The 10,146-nt window shown below is 42.0% G+C and overlaps 1 protein-coding gene across 1 annotated transcript in view; it reads left to right on the forward strand.

Annotated features, from left to right (window-relative positions):
• LOC109466956 (disks large homolog 1-like) overlaps positions 1-10,146 on the forward strand; it is an 82,080-nt gene that overhangs the window by 22,962 nt on the left and 48,972 nt on the right. The window contains exon 5 of the mRNA XM_019764838.1: positions 183-425. Coding sequence (XP_019620397.1) covers positions 183-425 — 243 coding nt within the window. The remainder of the gene's footprint in view (positions 1-182; positions 426-10,146) is intronic.

The following is a 10,146-nucleotide window of genomic DNA, read 5'->3' on the forward strand; positions in this document are numbered from 1 at the left end:
AAAACTTTGTTATTTTTGTACCCTTCGCACACCCTGTACCTCCCAAACCCCCATGCTGACCCTCTCTCTTCCCGTATCCTCCAAACCCCCATGCTGACCCTCTCTCTTCCCGTATCCTCCAAACCCCCATGCTGACCCTCTCTCCTCCTGTATCCCCCAAACCCCCATGTTGGCCCTCCCAGCTGGCCCGGCAGAAGGCGGCTGCCCCCCCTCCCCGCCCAGTGCCGCCCCAGCACTACCAGCCAGTCCAGCCGGTTCAAACCATCCAAGTTGCAGATGTGGCGGCCACCGCCCCGCCCGTTGCCATGGCAGCACGGCAGCCGGTTGCCATGGCACCCCCGGCCGTTAAGAAGCCGCCCCCGCTGCGGTTCGATGTGGAGAAGCCCGTGGTGGCTGCGCCAGTCGCTGCCTCAGCTCCGGTTCAGGTACAGTGGTGTGACTAACAGACTGGCTCTACATATTACTTCTACTCTTGTACTTACTGTACTACTTCTACAGTAACTTCTGCTATTGTTTCTACATACACACTGTTACACATGGGTTTACCAGTTCAGATACAGTGGTGTGACCACTAACAGACTGGCTGTACTATTACAGTAACTATTACTACTGCTGCTGCTGCTACTGTTACATACACACTGGCACAACAATTGTTACACAAGGATTTACTGGTTGAGGTAGTGGTGTGATTATGGACTGGCTCTACATGTACTCCGGGACCCGTAACATGCACACTGGCACAACAACTGTTACATTCCCATATCTTCTTTGCCCGGTTTACTGGGTCAGCTACAGTGGTGTAGCACAAACTGACCAACACATTTCAAACATGCACATAGACTGTAGAACAATAGTGCCTGATAAAGACTCATGTTCACTGTTTCCAGCCCCCAAACCACATGAACATTTTGTACATGACATTGTGTCTGGTTTTACACCAGTTTACATTGTCTGGTTTTGACACAGTACACTGTTCAATCTCTGCATGGATTGTCATCTACTCAAACCAGCTTTACTGCAACTTCCTGCAGCTCTTTTTGCTGTTTCTCTGATGTTCTGCTATACCTTAAGTAGCACGCATCACTCAACAACATTCTGAACACTGGACGTATGTACAGGCTGCAGTACCACACTTGAACACTAGGGGTCTCCAGTGCTCCATAAGGATTTGTGTAGGTACATGATTAATCCCTACACAGCAGTTTTACTTTTACATAACAGTTTTGTGTTGGTATAGTTTGTTTTTCTCAAGGTAAGTGTGTTACAAGTAAGATTGTTGTTTCCACACTCATGTATGTGTGTTATGTTATTGTTTGTATCTAGAGAGTGGCACATGATCATCTACATGTACATAAAATTATGTAAAGTCAACACCCGGGGTGCTTGGCTGCAAATGTGCAACACACATGAACTGTCAACTGTTGTTGGAAAAAGCATTTTGCTCTGTTTTAAGCATTTTGCTTTGACTTTAGACCCGTTTTTTTGTAACCGGTGCAATGGCCAAGTGGGTAGAGCGCTCGCCTTGCATTCGGTAGGTCGTGAGTTCGATCCCCACTGCCAGCCGAGTCATACCAAAGACTTTAAAATGGTACATACGACTTTCTCTGCTTAGCACTCGGCATTTGGGATAGAGTATGGGAGTTAAACACACACCACTACCAGTGGACTAGCCCCTGCTGTAGTGATTGCACAATTGTGTGGCCCAAGGGCTACTGAACGGGAGATGGGCGCTGCCCTATGCACCACCAGGTGCGGGAAGGATTTTTTTAGACCCGCTTTACCGGTACATTTCCCTACACTCATTATACATAACTGCACAATATTGCTTTTAGTTGGCCTGAATCACTCGTACCTAATTTGACCTTCAATAGAAAGGACAGTTTTTATTTCCAAGGGGACCCAGAAAAAACAAATTCAACATAGGCTGATACGGAAGTTAGTTACATAAGAAAAACATTCAGAAGTAAACAAAACTGACTATGATAAGGATAAAAGAATAAAAGAAATATGAATTAACAAAAAAGCGAATTTTGGAAAATGAAATTGATTCAGATCAAACTGCTGGTTCGATGATTACTCATAAATCTGTGCCTGGGTCCTGTCAGGCCAGAATTAGCCGTGATCTCGTGGGACGGCCACATAAAATATTAACCATCATATTCATATGATGTAGGTAATTATGGTCCGGGTCTGCCTATGGTTATTAAAGTGCTGATAGGTACATATTAGTGTAACTACTGCTCTTATCAGGATGTGAAACAAGTGGAAAATTTAATTTTTAGTTACTACTTACTAAATTAGTATCAACTAGATGAAAAGGTAAACATACGTGTACAAAATGTATGTAGGAAATATTTGTCATTTGGCATTTATATAGCAGCTTTTAAAAATAAATGAAATTAAAATTAACATTTTTTCTGAAATTAAAATCAACATCTATAAGCAGAATTTTTGATAACAGCTGCATATATGTACAAACAGGTTTCCTGTAAAAAAACACAAAGTGAAATTAATGATATGCCATATTACATGTTTGTAGTTCGATGGAAATTTTTTTTGTACATGAATATCACATGAATATTTATCTGTAAACATGGCTGAGTGAGGTTAGGTCATGCTGCCTTTGCCTGATCTGTCATGGAACCAACACATTAGATTATAGAAGATAGATCATAGAATTTTTCATAATAGCTGCATATATCTATATAAGGCCACACCAATTTAATTTCTTGGTTAACGGATTCGCCGCTTCATTTTTTTCTGATTTGCAAATAAAAATAAAAATTCAGAATCAACTGCAAAATGATAATATTTTGCCCTGAACAGTTGAAAACAGTCCTTTTCATCGTAGTTGTTACAGTTATTCCATCTTTCAATGCAGTGGCATCATTAAAAGTTCAAAATTCATTGTTTAAATTTTGAACCACCCTGGTGTGTTGATTTCATGGCTCCTATGGTACCATTTTGGGCCATAATACGATGCCAAGGCCTGTTTTTATTTTTATTTTTTTTTCGCCCGCCCGCTCCATTATTTTTCTAGGAAAATCCGTTAACCAAGAAATTAAATTGGTGTGGCCTAAAGGTTTTCTTTAATTTAAAAAAAGTGCTTATTTCTGTGCAGTTTGGGTCATGCTGCCTTCCATTGAACCTACACAGCCCATAGATTATAGAGAATAGATCATAGAATTTTTTATAATAGCTGCATATATGTACAAATAGGTTTTCTTTTTAAAAAGCTCTTCTTTCAGTCAGGTTTGGGTCATGCTGCCTGTCATTGAACCAACACAGCCCATAGATTAATGTCAGATGTTCGCAGGCTCCATAATTAGCTCAGGACTCCAGTCAAACAGCCCCAGAACGGGACAATACCGGCTCAATGCCGCTCGGCTGGGAAAGTCGTGGACTGACAGCTCCTATTAAGATGCTGCCGTGATGAAGCTGGTTAGGCCACAGCAAGTAATTTTTATGGATGACATCCTCCGCAGATTACAAAACAACTGCGAGCGGGTGAAAAAAAAAAAAACAAGGACGGGCCAACAAAAACAAGGTTCCCACATTTAAAGTTTTGACTCAATCATTGTACAAAGGTTTTTGATTCAGAGGGAACATCACATATACACAGCCAGCATCACATATCACACACACTGCATCAAAGTAAGAAACAAAACATCAGAAATCAGAGCCTTTTCTAGTCTCTTCATAGTTATCTGCCATCCACCTTCCGGCATCTTTGCCCATTTTCGGCATTGTTACCACTGTCAGAAGGCAACAAAAGTTTTTTTTTTCCTCCAAAATCAGGCGAAAATTAATGCGCGCGCTGATGTCATCCATAAAAATTACTTGCTGTGGCCTTAGGCGAGATGTGGGGTTATCTTTTGTGTGCGCTGTGTGCTGCGCCGTGCACCCTTCACTTCTGCCAACTTTTCAATTAAGCCCGCACAGATTTCATTAGTTGGTTCCCGGCTTTAGAAATGATGAACTGGAAAATAGACACAAAGAGGAGTGTTTGGATAATGTTTGTACCTCAGTACACTGAATTATTAGGTACTAATACTAGATTTTTTGACAGTGCTCCTTAGTTTTGCTACTGTGTATATATCCTGTAGATGTAATGAGTTGATGGCTTTGATTTTAATGCCATCCTTATCTTATGTTACAGTAGCTTGTTGCCCTTTAAAATAGTCTTGTAACTATTTGGGCAACCCTGGCTGTCTTTTGTACAGCCGAACCAAATAGAATAAAATAAAATTAACTACCGGTAATACTAGATTCTTGTGTGTTGGAGATGAGTGTAGATGGAATTGCCCTTCAGTACTTGCTAGAGTTCATTCTGGCATGTTTCTGTTTGGCCACACATGCTGCAGTTCCAATTGTTTGGTGTGCACTAATTATCATAAATTTGCATAGTGAGTATGTAAAAGGCTATTACAGCAGTGGAATTGGAATGGGTGATGTTATCTAATATCATTTTCAGCCAGCCTTAGGGACAACATGCAAATTTACACTGTTTATCTTCCCAATGAATAAGGTGTGGGGATTGGAAAATGGGTTCATAAGGACAGACTGTGGCATTAGGCTCTTGCTTGCAGTTAATTGTTAGCAAGTTCTTCTGTTTCTTCTGGTAAAGATAATGAGTTATCACTCACGTTTGGAAAGAATGTTGATATATTTATGAATGGTAATGGAATGGTGCGGTATTTGTAATAATAATAATAACTTTATTAAGCAACAGTTGTACAGGGTACAAAGTATGGCATCTAATATTACATGATTGTGTTGGACCTAGGAGTGATGGTAGTGGTGTGGTTTTGATGTTTGTATATGGATGTGTCAGAACTAGGAATGTGGTCAATGATAGAGAGGTTGTATTTATGTTTGTACATAATATTAGACCTAGGAGTGTGGTATTATGTTTGTCAGAACTAGGAGGGTTAATAGCTATATTGGTGTGGTTTTTATGTTTATATGTGTCAGTGTATATAGGAGTGTGGATCATGTTAGTGGTGTTTTAATTACAGATACTGTTCGTTTTCAGAACTACTGTAGGAGTGTTGATTATATGGGGTGGTGTTTATGTTTGTTAGAACTAGGCGTGTTGATTATGTGGGGTGGTATTTATGTTTGTCAGAACTACTGTAGGAGTGTTGATTATATGGGGTGGCATTTATGTCTGCATGTGTCAGGACTAGTGGTGTGGTATTTTTGTTTGTCAGAACCAGTAGTAATAATAGTGGTGTGGTACATATATTTATGTTTATATGTGTCAGAACTAGGAGTGTAGATAATGATAGTGGGGTATTTACAGATACTGTATGTTTTTCAGAACTGTAGGAGTGTTGAGTATGTGGGGACTCCGAGGTATTTATGTTTGTACATGATGTCAGAACTAGGCGTGTGGATAGCCGTGTGGTTTTTATGTTTGTACATAACATCAAGAGTGTTGATAGTTCTTCAGATCCATCCACTCCTCCCTAATGGTGACCATTTCCTGTGCCTGGGAGGGAAGCGGGGCTGTTAAGGCTGCCAGGGAGAAGCTTACAGACGTTTGGGAAAGTGTCTTAAGTGTGTAACGGCCACAGAAGCACTTGAGTGGTGGATTTTCCTTCCTGAACCATTAGAGAAGAAACTACCTTCCTGCTGTAGGGAGGGATGAGACTCAGGGATGTTCCTGTTGACTCCTGCTTTACTACAAAATATGGAGTAAAGAGACTCTTTTTACACAACCAAGTCGATTATACAGCCGATGTTTTAATGACCAGGCTCTGTCACCTTCCTCAGGGCAATTCTGACTGGTTAACAGATCTAGACATACTGTTACCGAAACGTCGGCTGAAAAAAAGACTTGGTTGTGTGAAAACCGTCTTACCAACCTGATGAAACTATTCACGGGATATCTATCAAAAAACTGTTAGGAATTGGGAAAGGATACATCTTTAGACACAACTTTTTTGTTGTTGTTTTTTTCACAAGAATACTCTATATCTTTATGTACTGAATTTTTCCTTGGGACTGAGCATAGTTGCAAGAATTTTTCTATGTCAAGATTAATTATTTTCTTTATTTGGATTTACCATAACAAGATGGAGGGGGAGACAAAACACAGGTTGTTGTTCACCTCTTCAAGTTGTCTACCAGGAACTGAGTTTTTCCTTGGAAATGTAGGTTAATTGCAAACTGAGTTTTTCCTCTTGAGTTTCCCCATATTTAACCCAGGAACTGTGAATTTCCATGATGGAATATTGTTTCCCCCTCGGGACTGGGGTGTCCATGTGGGAATACCAGAGTCCTGGGAAATGACATGTTAGACTCACTAATAAGCATGGACAGATTTGGGGTTAGACTGGAAATGAACAAAAAAAACATCATGATGTTATCGTTATCAGCAGCCGCATTACTAGGATACTGGGTCAGTATTGTGAATCAATTTTAGGCCATACCTTTTTATTTTCTTGGTTTTCAGATGTTTTAAAGTGAAATATTAGCCTGACACCATGAAACTTGAATCTATTCACTCCCCAAATCTGTGTGCATTTCTGTACATCGCTGTTTACATGTAACCTTCCAGGTCTGCATTATTTTATCATTTAGATCTCAGCTGATTGAATTGGCGTGGCCTCAGTAGACTCTTGTATGGAGTACAGGGCTGGAAATACTGGGTGCATGTGTACCTTAGTGCACCCAAACTTGGAGCTGTGCACCCAATTTATTTTATGTTGTATGTAAAGATGTTAAATGTATAGTAGTTACAGCATATTCTTAACATTTAAGAAAAAATAATACAATTATTGGTATAGTACTTTTCTTGAAAATTTATGAAACACAGTTTTTGTAGACATTCTACATATTGTATCTTATATGGTGCACCTAAAATATTTTTTGTGCACCCAGTTTTTTAGGTTCCCAAAAACTGAATTTCCAGCCCTGGAGTGCCTCGGTACAACAAAGGTTAAGTCTTACGTGTGTACGGGATGACAAACGACTTGTGGAGTAGATTAACTCCGGCCTCGCTGGGAGTAATTTTCATTACGCTGCACATCGGCAGCTGAGGGGCTGCAGGAGACGGGAGGGATGAAGGGAAACAGGAAGGCGGATTCTGACATCCTCATCGTTAGCAAACAGCAGAGCCCATCTCTCCATTATAAGCCTTCAAAATCCTAGTACTGGCACAGTGACAGTGACAGGCATTCATCCTTAAAATACCAGCAAACAGTCCAGCCCATCTCTGTACCATCTATGCCTGCAAAATCACAACTTACAAACAAGCAGTCATCTCTAAAATACTAAAAAACAGAAAATTCTAGCTGTAAAATATACAATATTAACAGCTATATGTGCAGCGTTTCTAAAATACCAGCAAATCGTCGATCCCACTCTTCATAGCCATAATATAGAAATAGTTGTTAAGGGCCCACCCGCAGTCCGCATTTTGCAGAGAAATTTTCAATATTGCAGAAGAAGATGTACAGATAAGCAAATCTACAATTTTGAAGTTTGAAAGAAAATCACGCTAGGGTATACCACATTTCGTATGGGTTTAAGTCAAGGCCTATATGTGTATATTTGCAAGAAAGTATTACCGAATTGCAGAACAAAAGTTTGACATTCTGCAATATTACAGAACACAGAAAAAGTATTTCTACCGCTGCTGTCAGGATGATTTACTTTTTTTCAGCTCAGTCTTGTGGTCCCCAAGTGGCTGCTAATCCCTCTGACAGGATAATCCAGGAATCATTAATATTCCAGCAGGTTATACTGATACAGGATGATGTAAGGCAGGGCTGGAAATACTGGGTACACGTGCACCTTTGTACACCCAAATTTGGAGCTGTGCACCCAATTTATGTTTGTAGTTCTACGTATGTAAAGATGTTAAATGTATGTAGTAGTATACAGCATATTCTTAAATTCTAAGTTTCAGAAAAATGATAAAATCATTGGAGAAGTACTTTTCCTTAGAAATGAAACGTGATTAGTTTTTCATAACATTCTTATTTTTTTTTATATGGTGCACCCAGAAGATTTTTTGTGCACCTAGTCTTTTACATGTAGGTTGGTTGCACCAGTGCACCTATTCTCAAAAATGAATTTCGAGCCCTGTAAGGTGATGTAAGGGTGGTGCGATGACAGGAACTTCCCTGTGGGGAACACAAGGACAGATCACGTGTTAACCCTCAGCCTGCTGAGGCAGCCGTTTGGCAGCTGTTTTGTACTGTTTATGGGGGAGAAGGTTAAACCATGCTTGTCCTTGGTGCTGAATGATGATGTTATCAAATGAAAACTGAGCAGATATTAACAATGGTTAGGAAGGAAGCTTGAATATAAAGCTGGTGTATTACTCTGAAGGGCGGTTTTACTGGCTATACAGATACAGAAGCCGGTGTGTTACGCCGAAGGGCAGTTATACCGGCTATACAGATAGAGAAGTACATAATTATAATGTATGAGATCACTCCTTGAAACTAGTACTAAGGTAAAGGCATTTCCCCATGTTTAGCTTTATTGTTATTCAAATTCAGCAAATAGAATTGAAGTGAACAGATGAAAACGTGAATCTGACTATGATTCACTCCCTGAAACTGTATCTTGTATCTAAACTGTCCTGTATTTGCAGCTGGGTAACCTGGGTTGGAGGAAGGTCCTGTATTTGCAGCTGGGTAACCTGGGTTGGAGGAAGGTCCTGTATTTGCAGCTGGGTAACCTGGGTTGGAGGAAACCCACGTGGGCTACAGCCCGGCTGACGTCATGTTCCATCTGCATGGGAATCATCGGGAATTTCCATATTCCGTGTGAGTGTGTTGGGCGGGTATACCCGGGAATTTCCATATTATGTGTGAGTGTGTTGGGCGGGTATACCCAGGAATTTCCATATTCTGTGTGAGTGAGTTGGGTGGGTAGACCGGGAATTTCCATATTCCGTGTGAGTGTGTTGGGCGGATATACCCGGGAATTTCCTTATACCGTGTGAGTGTGTTAGGCGGGTATACCCGGGAATTTCCATATACCGTGTGAGTGTGTTGGGCGGATATACCCGGGAATTTCCATATTCTGTGTGAGTGAGTTGGTTGGATATACCCGGAAATTTCCATATTCTGTGTGAGTGAGTTGGGTGGGTAGACCGGGAATTTCCATATTCTGTGTGAGTGAGTTGGGTGGGTAGACCGGGAATTTCCATATTCTGTGTGAGCGTGTTGGGCGGATAGATAGACTCGGGAATTTCCATATTCCGTGTGAGTGAGTGTGTTGGGTGGATATTCCCGGGAATTTCTATACTCCGTGTGAGTGTGTTGGGCGGGTGGATATTCCTGTGGCTTACTGCAGGTAATTGTCAGGTTTGGTGGTGGGTTTGCCGTGTGTGCCGCCCCCCTCCCCGGGGACTGAGGTTTAATGTACTGTGCATTTCCACACTTACTGCTGGAACCGTCAGGGGAAGGCTGGGAAACACACGGGACCAGGCAGACCTATTACCAGCCGTCAGCGGCCCGCGGGACCACATCAGTATTCCTGCCATCAGCTCAGCTCCCCGGCACTCAGTAATGGAAATTATGTTGATTCCGGCTCATAATAACAGCAGTATGTGATCCCATCTCTCCCCCTCCACACAGACACACCACGCGCACTCCCTCCCGGCACACATTAAACATGCGTATGGAAATATCCCCGCTCCTCTGACTCAGCCGCAGATTGGTTACCGGGCGTTGGCCGCCCCGACGACGACGGGCGTTTGGAATGCACGGGCACCTGCAAAGCATTGACGTCCGTATTTATACTGCGCTGGAAAATGCCAGGCTGGTGCCTGGGACGTGACGAGGGTTATTTATAAGGCTCCCGTGTGTTATAACCGGTTGGTAACCGTGCCGTAGGTTTGGACAGACCCGGGGTAGGTGAGAGTGGACCGGGAAAGCACCATGATATAAGATATGTGTGGATCCTGTTACACGTCCCGTGTGAGAGACTCTGGGAACACGCCCGGTCGCCCGGCACCGCTGCACCAGCGTTCATGGAAGCCTGCTCAGGGCTGAGCCCCAGATTGGAGTGAGGGTTGCATGGACCGCGCACACAACGGCCTATGGATTGTGTATGTCGCATGGAATGTCACTGCCTGATGAGAAAAGGTACGTGTATACCCGTATGGATACGTACGTACGT

The sequence above is a fragment of the Branchiostoma belcheri genome, unplaced genomic scaffold (assembly GCF_001625305.1).
Source record: "Branchiostoma belcheri isolate BF01 breed outbred unplaced genomic scaffold, Haploidv18h27 scaffold172, whole genome shotgun sequence".
In the NCBI taxonomy this organism is placed as follows: Eukaryota; Metazoa; Chordata; class Leptocardii; order Amphioxiformes; family Branchiostomatidae; genus Branchiostoma; species Branchiostoma belcheri.